The sequence below is a fragment of the Salminus brasiliensis genome, chromosome 21 (genome assembly GCF_030463535.1).
Source record: "Salminus brasiliensis chromosome 21, fSalBra1.hap2, whole genome shotgun sequence".
Classification (NCBI taxonomy): Eukaryota; Metazoa; Chordata; class Actinopteri; order Characiformes; family Bryconidae; genus Salminus; species Salminus brasiliensis.
This window is the reverse complement of record NC_132898.1, coordinates 11,248,622-11,262,048: the sequence shown is the minus strand read 5'-3', so window position 1 is coordinate 11,262,048 and position 13,427 is coordinate 11,248,622. Positions and strand designations below refer to the sequence as shown.

Sequence of the window (13,427 nt, the reverse complement as noted above, 5' to 3'; positions counted from 1 at the left end):
TTCTCTTTCCCAAACTTAGGTTTTTAAAAATAAGAAGTTATATCAGTCAGAATCTACCTCTTCCATCTGAGGATCTGGTTTGACAGATTTTGGTAGAACCCACAGAAGCAAGAAAATTTGTCTCCGACCTTGTTTGTGTTATTTCAAACCAATTGAATTTTACAGAACACCTGTTGAGTGCATGTGAGAGAGAACTGCTTTTTGAGATAGATAGTGAGGTATGGGAGGAAAAGGAGGTATGTCTAAAATCTGAAAATATCTGGTTCTGTCTTTTGTAGTTTGTATTGTTTTATTTTTTATATTTTTTCTTGTTTGATTTATTTTAAGTGCTTTACTGATTTATCATTTTTGTTGATTTTTCTTTTTATTATTTATTCATTTTATTTTCTCTTTTTACTTGAATTGCAGGAATTGCATTGCATTGTTAATATTGTTGGACGATATGTAATGTCAAAATCCTATAATGAATATAGACACAATATGTATATATGAATATAGTCAGTATATAAAAAAAAACACTCAATTGCATGTTTAATTACAAAGGGTGTAATTACAGTGGAGGAAATAAGTATTTGATCCCCCACTGATTTTGAAAGTTTGTACTCTGACAAATAATTAAACAGTCTGATTTTTATGGTAGCTTCACTTTAACAGTGAGAGATGGAATATCAAAAATAAATCTAGAAAATGAAATAATATTTAAATAAAAAAGAATTTGCATTTCATTGAGGGAACTAAGTATTTGATCCCCTAAAAACCTAATGACTAATGTTGGCTCCCACAGACCACTGACACACCCTAATCTCAGTGAAGTCGTTACCTGCATGAGAGACACCTGTCCCAAATTGTCACCTGTGTAAAAGGCCACCTGCCAAGAGACTCCAACATCGCCACCATGGGCAAGACTAAAGAGCTGTCTTAAGATGTCAGGGACAAAATTGTTGACCTACACAAGGCTGGAATGGGCTACAAAGCCATAAGTTAGAAGCTGGATGAGAAGGTGCAATGTTGGTGCAATTATTCGGAAGTGGAAGAAGTACATTACTGTCAATCGACCTAGGCCTGGAGCTGGAAAAACATTGGTAATACACTGAGACGTAATGGTTTAAAACCCTGCAGTGCACGCAAGGTTCCTCTGCTCAAGAAGGCTCATGTCCAGGCCCGCCTCAAGTTCGCCAATGAACATATTAATGACTCCGAGAGAGACTAGGAGAAGGTGCTGTGGTCAGATGAGACGAAAATTGAGCTCTTTGGCCTTGACTCAACTCGACATGTTTGGAGGAAGAAAAATACAGAATATGACCCTAAGAACACCACACCCACCATCAAGCATGGTGGTGGAACTATTATGTTTTAGGGGTGTTTTTCTTTTAAGGGCTCAGGCCAACTTCACCACATTGACGGGAAAATGAACGGGGCCATGTATCGCAAAATCCTGGGTGACAACCTCCTTGCCTCTGCCAGGGCACTGAAAATGGGTTGTTCCAGCACGACAACGACCCAAAACATGCAGCCAAGGAAACAAAGGAGTGGCTCCATAAGAAGCATATCAAGGTCATGGAATCCCATAGAAAATCTATGGAGAGCTGAAGCTTCGCATTTCCAAATGCATGCCTAAAAACCTTAAGGATTTAGAGATGATCTGCAGAGAGGAGTGGGACAAAATTAAACAAATTACTCCTGAAGTAACCTTATAAAAAACTGCAAGAAACGTCTGACTGCTGTGCTTGCCAACATGGGTTTTGCCACCAAGTATTAAATGATGTTTTACTAGGAGGTCAAATACTTAATTCCTTAAATGAAATTCAAGTTAATTTTTATTTCTCATTTCATGTAATTTTCTCAGTTTTTTATTTGTCACTGTTAAAAATAATAGCTGGCATAAAATTATGAGATGTTTCATTTATTTTTTTGTATTAAAACTTTTAAAGTCAGTGGGGGGTCAAATACTTAAAAAAGGACTGGACTGCTGCTAAGTAGTCCAAAGTTATGTTCTCCGATGAAAGTAAATTTTGCATTTCCTTTAAAAATCAAGGTCCCAGAGTCTGGAGGAAGAGAGGAGATGCACAGAATCCACATTGCTTAAGGTCCAGTGTAAAATTTCCACGGTCAGTGATGGTTTGGGGCGCCATGTCATCTGCTGGTGTTGGTCCACTGTGTTTGCTGAGGTCCAAGGTCAACACAGCCATCTACAAGGAAGTTTTAGAGCACTTCATGCTTCCTGTTGCTGACCAACTTTATGGAGATGCAGAATTCATTTTCCAACAGGACTTGGCACCTGCACACAGTGCCAAAGCTACCAGTACCTGGTTTAAGGACCATGATATCCCTGTTCTTAATTGGCCAGCAAACTCGCCTGACCTTAACCCCAGAGAAAAAACTATGGGGCATTGTGAAGAGGAAGATGCGATACACCAGACCCAACAATGCAGAAGAGCTGAGGGCCACAATCAGAGCAACCTGGGCTCTCACCTGAGCACTGCCACAGACGGATCGACTCCATGCCACGCCGCATTGCTGCAACTAAGTATTGAGTGCTGTACATGCTCATGCTTTTCATGTTCATACTTTTCATTTGGCTAACACTTCTAAAAATCTTTTTTTTTGTATTGGTCTTAAGTAATACTCAAATTTTCTGAAATACTGAATTTGAAGTCTTCATTAGTTGTCATTTATAACCATCAAAATTAAAAGAAATAAACACTTGAACTATACCAGTCTGTGTGTAATGAATGAATATAAAATACAAGTTTCACTTTTTGAATCGAATTACTGACATAAAATCAACTTTTCCATGATATTCAAATTTCATGACCAGCACCTGTATGTGTGTGTGTATATATATATATATATATATATATACACACACAAACACACACAGTGAAGATGCCCTTAGAGGTGTTTTGTTATTGGCCAGGTGCAATTTTAATTACATCTGCACTTGTTTGCTCAAATTTCAGGTTTCTGGTTCAAGTTTTGGTCTGATTTAACTCCATTATTCCTTACAGGTTCATGATCAGTAGGAAATATCCTACTCAAAAATAAATGTACCATTGTACAATACAATGTAGAATCTAACATATATTTAATAAATGTAGTTAACAAACATGTTTACCTTGCTCAAAAAGGCACTTTATTAGAACCCAGTAATCTTACAATCAACATAAATTCTTTGCTTTCCAGTGAAAATGGTTGCATAGCAGTAAAAATATCAAAGGATTCTTTTATGAAATACTAAATACCTGAATCAATTACTAATTTTCTGTAATTGTGTATAATCTTCTGTGACATAATGATTAGAAATTATTATATACATTGTATCAAGACAAATATGAAATGTACATAAAATATTAAGGTATGACTAGGGAAACAAAAATCTCTTTACCTGAAAAATGCAATGTATATGAAAAGGCAAAGCAAACATACCTATACATTTATTTTTACAGTGTGTTGAAAATGTGCTTTGGCTCATTCAGCTGCAGTCTCCTATCTCAGTATAGGTAATCTAATTTGACAACAGCTTAAAAAACTGCAGAAGACCTGGTTTAGCGCAAGTTAAACCATGTCGCAACTTCCTTTAATAAGCATCAAATACATACATAATATATTACAAAGAAAACGTTAAGCTCAACAGCTCTATTTCAAAAGATTAGTAAGAAACAGTGACATACAAAACAGACCAAATACATTTTAAAAAGCCATAATGGAAGCACCTACCTAAATTACTATTATTATATTTTAAATATAATTTTTACATAGTAGTGTTTTGAATTATTCCAACATCAATGCATTTATTCATTAAAAGTGGACTGAGGCAGGAAACGGCCACATGCAGCCAGTTGAAGAGGGGAGTGTGTTCTTGTCCCTTGCTGCACCTGCTATGTGCAGCATGACACGGGAGAGATGTGGAGGAAGGAGCAGGGGCGTCTGCTTCCGTATCTGTCCTATTCTCTGACAGCACCAAAACATGACCTTGCATAAAAAAAATTTGAGTACATACTTTTATTACCTCAAGGCTAGACTACTGCAATGGGTCTGTACTAAAACTAGAAACTTTGATCAGCCCAGTTCTAGCAGCACTGCACTAGCTTCTAATTAAATTTCATATTAATTATAAAATTCTTCTCTTGATGTATAAAGCCCTACACGTTTCCATCCATTTTGTGAGTACTTCCCTTCCAGTGCTGTTGGAGTAACATAAAACCTGTTCCAGTAACAGCAGCTGGGAAAAGCGCTCACTTTCCACCACAAACTAAAGATATCTACGTCACTACTATGCAACACCATAGTTTGCAATAGTGACAATTACATTCTTAATAGCAGTGTTTGAAATTGCTTTATTACAAAAAGGACAAAAGATTGATCAGATGCATAAACTTAACCTATAATTCAATATTTCACATCACACGGAATTCGCTGACAGTACCTATTGGCTTTGACATAATTATTGCAGCCCAATTACCGTAAGTTCCCTCTTGCCTGTATAAATCTATTAAAACATGTTTGTTTTTTTTACCAAGACTTCTACTTTTCTTGCTGTCTTTTACTGGAGATCTCGTCTTCTTGGCCACGTCCCCATGAACACTGCCTCCCTTGCCGCTTGGGTGGGGTCTCTGTGAGCTCTTTGCAGCCCAGCACCTAGGGACAAACTAATGTCTGCTTGCTCGCACCTGTGGGTCAGCAGCAGCATCATGTGGTCCAGTTTGGAGCGGATGGTCGTGTAGTGGAGCTGCCGCTCTTTCGCTAATCTACAAAAGCATTCTCTTAAGTTACTGCGGTGGATCAATGAGGGGAGCTCCAGCATCTGGGGGGCTGGGTCCTCCAGAGATGGGGAAGAGCTTGTGGTAGAGGAAGAGCTGGGGTTGGTGGAGTAGCTATGAGGCGAAGGATTTGAAAATATTTTTGTCTGGACCACACTGTGCACTGGTGGGCTGGTTTGTGTGGAGATGTGTCTGATTTGGGAAGCAGAAACAGTCATAACGCCAACTGAGTGAAAGCTAGGGCTTTTAGGATGTTCTGCCTTTAAAGCTGATAAACATGGAGGTTCTTCAGCGGTAATGTCCCGTTGGAGTTCTTTCTCCATCCAGTCCTCTCCAAGAGTAGAGCTGTCTGACACTGGAGAGCCTTTTCTTTCCTCTTCCTCCTTTTTTTTTCTGATCTGTTGTTTTTGCAGATTGTAAGCTGTGTTTGGTGTGCTGGTCAGACATGCTGGCTCTGAATTGGCTGCCCTGCCCAATTGGGGTTGTGGGGTTTTAAGCAGGTCATACATTCCACTGTTCCTTACACTAGAGAGTACACTGGTATTGACTGGGAAGGACTGAGCATACAGGATTCTAAATTCTTCATCAAATTTCTCTGTAATCTGGCCAGAAAGCTCAATCAGATTACTGCTGTTAAGTTTACCATCAGTCCAGTTAAATCTGGGGAATAGAGAAAACAAACATCTTGTCAAAAGAGCAGCATATCTCCTCAAGGATGAACTTTCTTAGCAATTGTGATGTGCAAATATCAATGAGAAGTATTGGTGCAACGGACCATACTCAATCTGTGATCCATATGGATCTCCTTCTGCATGTGAACCGTAAATTAATTGCCAGTTTAACCGCAATAGTCTGGAATATAGCATTACAGTACTATTACTTTTTAAAGTAATAAATTCCTAAATCTAGATGCAGGATTGTTGTTAAAAGGCAAAGCTGTGGTGGGTCGTATGTAAACACTACAACCAGAAAACCATCTGACTAGAGAAACTAAACTTATTATAAATATCCCAAGTAAGGATATTTGTGTTTGGTAGATTATTTCTTTGTTGCAACAATGCTTCTTGACAATAAATTGTATACCATTGGAAAGCCAGTTAATTTTCATTTTAAAATAGTGCCACATTTAAATAGCACATTTAATACACTATAAAACAATTACTTTATATCAGCAGTTGACCAACACCACCAGACATCAGTCCAAAGTGTGACAAAGTGGTGTGTTTTCTTGGAGTAAATTTTCCCATTTTGGTACTGCCAATTAACCCACACATTCATAACTCCCCCTGCACTAGGAGGATAAGGACTTAATACATATCTCCTCCGACACATTCGTTGCCAGCCACCACCTTTTTTCGAACTACCCCTGATGCGGCATTGCTGGGCAGCAGACACATTTAGAGGAAAGCACTGGGTACCCAGCTCCATGTATTAAGAGACTGATTGGATCAGGAAGCAAAATAACTTCATCGGGTCATCCCCAAGTAAAACCACTATGTAACTTGCTTTAAACAAACAGTAAGCATTAGTGGTGTGCGATATGTATCGTATCGTCTATGATAATATCTTAATTGTTGTTTTAACGATGTGTGAGCAGACATAAGTATGTCACTCACTTTGTAAAAACCATTCAAACACATGTCTTAGAAGTTCACATATTCACTGCGCCCGTTAGCCTGATAGGATAGCCTACTGTGCATGTGCACAGAGTGCATGCAGCACGCTAGCATAGCCTACAAGTTCACCGCAACACAAGCTAATGTTCTAAATAGGAATGACTGGAGTTAAAACAGAGTGAACAAACTGCGTTAGGAGACCTCACTAGCTTGGAGGTGGTTTTGCTTTGAAAACACAGGGTTTTTTCAAAAGACTGCCTTCTGCAAACCATGTCAAAAACCAGTTTCAAATGAAGACGACCTGCGAACAAACCTGCTGAATATGAAGATTATTAAAAACTTAATCCGTAATCTGTGACCGCCGAATTCTGTGACCTCAGTGGGTTTCTACTTGTGTGCAGTCACAGACATTATCAGATTATGTGACTGCTCTGTTTCTTCTAGAAGTATAGAGGGATGACAAAAAAAGTATACTTGTATAAGAAACAGTGCAGTCAATTTACAGTTTAAGTGAAATAGATATTGTTGGGAGAATGTAAGGATATTTACAAACCTACATAAAGTAAAATGATAAAAACTTAAAACCTTTGAAAGTGACAAACAACATAATATAAATATAATGTAATAGATATATCCCAGAAAATATAAAGATAGAATTTTGTCAATATCACATTGGTAAGCGTAAATCTAAAATCAAATTTTTTGCCATTGTGAATTAAGCTGCTTAGCTAGAGATACAACTGTACTGCCTCAGACTTCAGTCACATTTTGCACAACACGGCCACGCACTCATGTTAAAGCAAGAGGACATACACCAAGAGATGTCTAATTAACTGCAGAGGAGTATTTACCTGTAGGAGCCTGTAGCCACTCGGTTTCCATCAATCAGCATGAAGCGCTCGTGAACTTTCCCGGTGATGCGAGCACCTGATCTCAGGTAGTAAATTGAGCCAGTAATGGTTCGCACTCTCATATACTATAAACCACAAACAAAGCAGTGTTAGAAGAGAAGAGCAGGTTTGGCAATTATATTACTATGTGTCTTCATCCCTTAAACGGCAGACATCTTATTCTACCATTAATTATGAGATTTCAGTAACTAATATGCAAGTACTAATGTAAAAGTAATGTAGCAGCAAGAATAAAGAAATGAAGAGATTAATCTTTCATCAAGTTATTATTTAGCTTTTATGCAGGTATGATTATCTACAAAGAACAAACCAATGACACAAAAACAACAAATCTTACCTGAAGATCATCCAGACACACATGAAGTGTTTTGCACATCCCCAAGAATTCTGGGAGAGAAGACTGATCCAGTACAATGTAAACAGGCACCCGGCGGGAGGACGCCTCCTGCAGGTCACGGAAAATATCCAAGTCTGTCAAAGAGTCTGTTACAATGGCAATCACCTGCAGCAGAAGTAGTAAAGAAGAACAATGTCCATTACTGTTTTACAAACAAACAAAAACAACAAAATCCTGGCATTAACAGACTGAGTTATGTTCGGTTGGGTTTACAGCTGTGCATTATGACTTGTACCAGGATGCCATCTAAGGGTAGGAATCTTTAATCACCTAGTGATTGTATATACAATTTGAATCTAAACCCAATGTTTGACAGATTCTGGATAGCAATTAAATACATTTAAATAAAATGATCTGTTATTAAATTAGCATCTGAACTGGGTGTGTATCAATTCCAATTTATTCATTGTTTGATTAATAAGAACTAATTAGATTAGATTAATCTAACTAAATCTAATAAAATCTAAATAAATTTCCATAAATAAAAGTCACCTTCATTACTATGCAAAGTGTAAAATAAAAGTAATAATAAAGTACTAATAAGTTCCCTGAACAGCTATATTAGCATACAAACAATTTTACTTCCTATATAGGCCTACAATTAAATAAATATATTTTATTAAATACTGACTAAAATGAAATTAATGTGCAGCCCTAATGGACATTTTCCCTTCCTGTATTTGTCTTTCACAAGTAGTGTTCGCTTTCAATCTATTGATCGTAGCCTATATAAAAACACAACATGAATTAGGCTAAACATAAATTCTGTGCAAGTGTTTTTGCCAGCCATACTGTTTATTCTGGGAGTCCTGCCCATTTGGAGTTTTGCTAAACAAGAAGAAAAAACTAGCCTAAAATGTGTGGATAAACTTGAACAAAAAAAAACGTGCAATAATCAAATCAAATGGTGTTGATGTTCCCATAACAATTTTGTTTACCTTTAACAATTAGGGCATGGGAAGTAACTGAGACGGCCCTAATTAGCTAAACATAATGATGTGCACGTGTTTCTACCTGCCAGTCTCTCCAAAAGGGCAGGACTCCCATAGTAGAGTTTTGCTAAACGCAAACTGTTCAGGCTAGATATGGCTCAGGATGTGTGCATGTGTGTGACTACTGTTGTATTAGTGCAGTAGTAGAGGTACACAACGCATGTAGATATAGTAACAGCCAGGGCAACACCGTGCGTGAGATTTTTTTTTATTCCGAAAAACATGGATGTGGGTGTCCATAAAAAGCAAACGGTTAAATTCGTTTGAGCGCTTATAAATAAATAAGAGAAACGAATATGGGTGAAAGAGTGGGTCGGGATACGAGGTCAGCAGGGATGTTCTGTTCTACAGAGGGAGCTGGAAGTAAATTAATATAATTTTTGCAGTGAAACGTAGGTGTCATGATTGCGTGTATGCCAATGTGCTCTGATGAAATATATAATACCACGCACACACACATACACACACGTGTAGATGCATGATAAGACTGGACCTTTCGCTTCCTCCTCTGCTTTCCTCTCTTTGAGTCACTACACTCACTGCCAGTCATAACGTGGTCGTGACACTTTTCACACTACAGGATTTAGTCTCACCGACAGGTCCAGATATTTAGCATGTTAGCTAGCTAGATTTCTTTAAACAATTCACACCGCGTCGATGCTTGAGTACCGAGCGAACATCGATTTGCCTACGAGATGATATTTTTCATCAACAGAACAGAAATTCGTATAAGACAAACCTCTGCCTTGTACGTAGCAGCCTCCGATACGCGCCGTGCTACTTCCACGGCATCGCCTAAACGCGTTCTCAAATAATTACTTTTACATTTACATTTAAGGCATTTAGCAGACTTATCCAGAGCGACTTACAAAAGTTTTTTTTTAATAGCTCTGGATAAGAGCGTCAGCTAAATGCCTTAAAATGTTTATTTTGTTTTGGGGCAGCGCAAACGGTGGCCCGAATCTGCGTCTCCTAGGTAACTTGAGGCATGCGCGTTTGGTTCGGTTCGGCAGCAGGGTTGGAGCCGTGCAGTGGATGATCCCTAGTTATTTAGTGTGGGATGGACATTTGTGTCAAAATTAGCAAAACTCAGTTGGGAAGTATGAGATACCTAGTCGTTTTATAATCTTCTACGACTTTAAAAGTCCTGTAGTGTACCAAGGACTTACTGAATTATTTTCTGGTCTAGGCCACGTCCAGATACTGTTTAAAACATTTTTTTCTTTTTTATCTCGCAACAGCAACTCGGGAGTTAAACTGGATAGAAGTAGATTTGGTTCGTCTCCGCAGCACACAACGCAAAAAGAACTGAGAAAGGGGACAGGGCGTGCCTGGCCTCACCTCTGGTCTCTGGTTACAAATTTGACATTTTTCATTTCTAGAGAACAGAAGCAAATGGATCCATGGCCTCCATGTTTTCTACGGTCAGTGGGCTACACACGCCCACGCATTTTCCCTCCACACATCGAGGACATTGGCCAACCGTCCACGAGCACCTGTTCTATATTTCTCCATACTTCTAATTAAACTTTTTTTTTTAATGGAGGTAAAAGTTCCGGGGTCACGCCATGCTTAGCCATCCCCGAACCAGTGTGTGTATCATCTGCCACTGTCCAGGTCAAGAATTTTTTTTAACTGCATTGTTAATACTGAACGTCTAGTTAAACGTATCTAAATGTAACATGTAGCTGAAGCATTCTGTAGCATTTTGCTTCATCAAGACAACGTCATCTGCCATTTTACCTCCTTGGCGCTGCGGATCATCCTCCGAGCAGCTTCCTTGCAGCAGTATATGGAGTCACCGTAAGCGGGCTGAAAGTGCGCCACGGCCCTGGTAACACCGCGGAACGAGCCTGCGGTGAAGGCGGGCCAGCCGAGTTCCAGCAGCGGGGGCTCCACGTCCGACACTTCAGGAAAGTATGTGAGAGAGGATCCGTCCACTGTGGCGCTTTGCTCCCAGACCGAGTCGTCTAACGACGTGGTGCAGGCAGACGGAGCAGCAGATCCCAGGATCTCCAGAAGCTCCGTGTCGGAGAGAAAACAAGGAAGCCGCTCCTTTCTCAAAAAGTCCAAGAAGGATTCAACGCCTCCTGACACCAAAACCTCCAGCGCCAACCGATGCTGCTCATTATAAACTACGGAGAGCTCGTTGTCTGATCGAGGTCGAAGAGACTTCCATGCCGGCGAGTCTTCGAGGATCTGAGACAGTGCCATGCCAAAGTCCACTTTCTACAGCGCCAAAAACATTTAAGAAATAACCGGCAACCGACGCACTATGGTGTGCTGTCCGTCAAAACCAATACGTCACGTGACCGTTGAGTAACAACGTCATTGGATAGGATGCTCCGCGTTCATTGGCCAACAGTTTGAATTTGGATGCAAACAGCTAATGATCTGACCTGGCGGCAACATTTTCCATACTCAAAACATTAAATTCTACATACACGTTAATACAAACTACGTGCTGACACATTCGTTCTTTGTGGGTTACAATGAGCACCACTAAAACAGGCTCAAATCTGTTTTTGAAATATGTTAATAATACAATGTTTAACATGCGAAAATAATTTCACATTAAAGAAAAACATGCACCAAGTTGATTTATTTGATCTTTTTATTTATTAAGTAGAAGCACCCCAAACATATTGAATCTTAGATAAAGACAAACACACATTCAGAATTTCTTCTTCAATTTTTCTTCTTTGGGCTTAATCAATTCTCCTAAGTCCCTGAAAAGAAAACACTGATAAGTTGTTATGGAGTCACATTAGGGTCAATGATATTTTAAGCTTGTGAAATATTGCAGTAACCTGCAGTAATGCAGATAAAAATTCTTGTATGCATGTATCTGAATGTGTGGAAATCATTCTCAGTTCAAGTTGTGTAATAAAGAATAGCAGCTGTAGAAATATTTTGAGTATGTGTAATTAATTTCTGCAGACTTTTTCAACAGTGAGCTTTCTACAGACACAAACCTACAAACTGTTGCGTTATCTGAAATTCACCTTAGGAGATACACACACATACTCTTGCAGGTGCAACCATCGCCATTTATTGAACAGCCTCTCTCCCTTTGTAAACTCAAAACAAAATCAAAACTTGTTGCACTGTTGCAATTTGTGTGCCTTGTTTTGAGCTGGACAACAATTTATATGTTCCATTTGATGCTTCTCTTGACTCACAGTGGTGGTGACTCAGCGGTTAGAGCTCCGGGCTATTGATGACAGGGTTGTGGGTTTGATACCTGGCCTCAGCACCTGCCATGGTTGGTCCCTTGAGCAAGACCTTTCCCCCTTTCTGCTCCCTGGGTGCTGGAATGGGCTGCCCACTACTCTGGGTGTTTGTGTGTGTGTGCTCACTGCCCCTAGTTCTCTTGTGTGTGTTCACTACCACAGGTCAAATGCGGAAGACACATTTCACTGTACATAGTACAGTGACAAATGCATGCACCTTTACACATTTAAACCATTTTAAGCTGGAATGCTTAAAACATGGAAAGCTTCCATGCACCAAGTAACACATTAAAAAAAGTTTGACAGTTGATTGAAAGATGATTTTTTTTTCTGTGCAGCAAGTGAATCTTTAAAAAACACTTGTTGAAAGATTGGCATACATTTTGTGCTCTATTATCTCATATCTTAGTTAAAAGCAAGAATGAAAGTTATGCACTGTAAAAATTAATACTGTCTGACAGTTTGTTAAAAATGTATATAAATGCTTTTGTCCTTGCTTCTTTTTCTTTTATCCTAATTGTACCATTTTATCTTTTCAACTGTTAATTGCCACTGGAGGGAGGATACATTAAAAAAAAGCTATTTATAATGCTGTCACTTTGTTCGTATTTTTTTTTTTTGTATGTTTTATGGCAATCGTTGGTATTAACACTTATGAAAATGAATACCATAATGTAAAAAAATATTTGACGAGTAAGCATTTCAAATATATTGCTTATTTTGTTAAAATAATGTTTATTAAAGAATTTCCAATTTAATCCAGCAAGAATTGTGAGTAACCTTTACTTGAATATGGTCTGATACATTTACTAGCAGTTTCTATGTGGAAAAACTTTCATAAGTTTTTTTTAAAGTAAATCATATTCCATATTTTTTAGGTGAAGGTAGTCAGAGCAATCAGATGACCGGAGCTTGCCGTTTCTAGTTCAGACTGGTGTGGCGCTTCTTGTGGTAAATAACTAAACCAGCAATAGCCATTCATACTGGTCCTTTTCTTTCAGCAGTGCAGGACCAAGAGCTGTGTTTACTTCTTGAGTAGCAGACAATTGTGAGATAGCGGAGTTAATGCAACGGCAAATCATTTGTCACCAGATCTCCTGGAGACTTGCTTTCTTGGATGGGGTATGTCCAACTCACACCTATAATACAAAAACAAATTTCAATTAATTTAGGTAGCCAAACATTAGATAGATGGAGTCTGCAGGGAAGTAGGTTTAAAACAAATAGTCTTAACTAAGTACTGAGCTCATAACTGGTTTGATTGTCCCTTGAGGATGGGTCAGGTATAGATCAAACCAGACTAGTTCACTGCAAATCTGAGTTGCTGAGAAATCTGAGCTCTTTATCTACAGTTTTTTATTACAGACTTTTGCATCTTTTTACATTTCTGTCAGAGTTCCTGACTTAGACTTTGGCTATCTAAGATTTTATTGTTACTTTCATTTAAACAGGTTTTATTGCATGCATTGCTTTTACTTCCTTCGACAACTAATAAGTACATTAATAACTCAGTTTATT

General features: G+C 38.6%; 1 protein-coding gene across 1 annotated transcript; it reads right to left on the bottom strand.

The window, feature by feature from the left end:
* Nucleotides 1–3,120: 3,120 nt before the first annotated feature.
* On the bottom strand, nucleotides 3,121–10,961 carry fam83d (family with sequence similarity 83 member D). Its single transcript, XM_072665686.1, has 4 exons — nucleotides 10,420–10,961; nucleotides 7,625–7,789; nucleotides 7,228–7,352; nucleotides 3,121–5,420 (listed from the first exon to the last, which is right to left on the bottom strand). The coding sequence occupies exons 1-4, from the start codon at nucleotides 10,888–10,890 to the stop codon at nucleotides 4,544–4,546; spliced, it is 1,638 nt and encodes a 545-aa protein (XP_072521787.1). The 5' UTR covers nucleotides 10,891–10,961; the 3' UTR covers nucleotides 3,121–4,543.
* Between the last annotated feature and the right edge of the window lie 2,466 nt (nucleotides 10,962–13,427).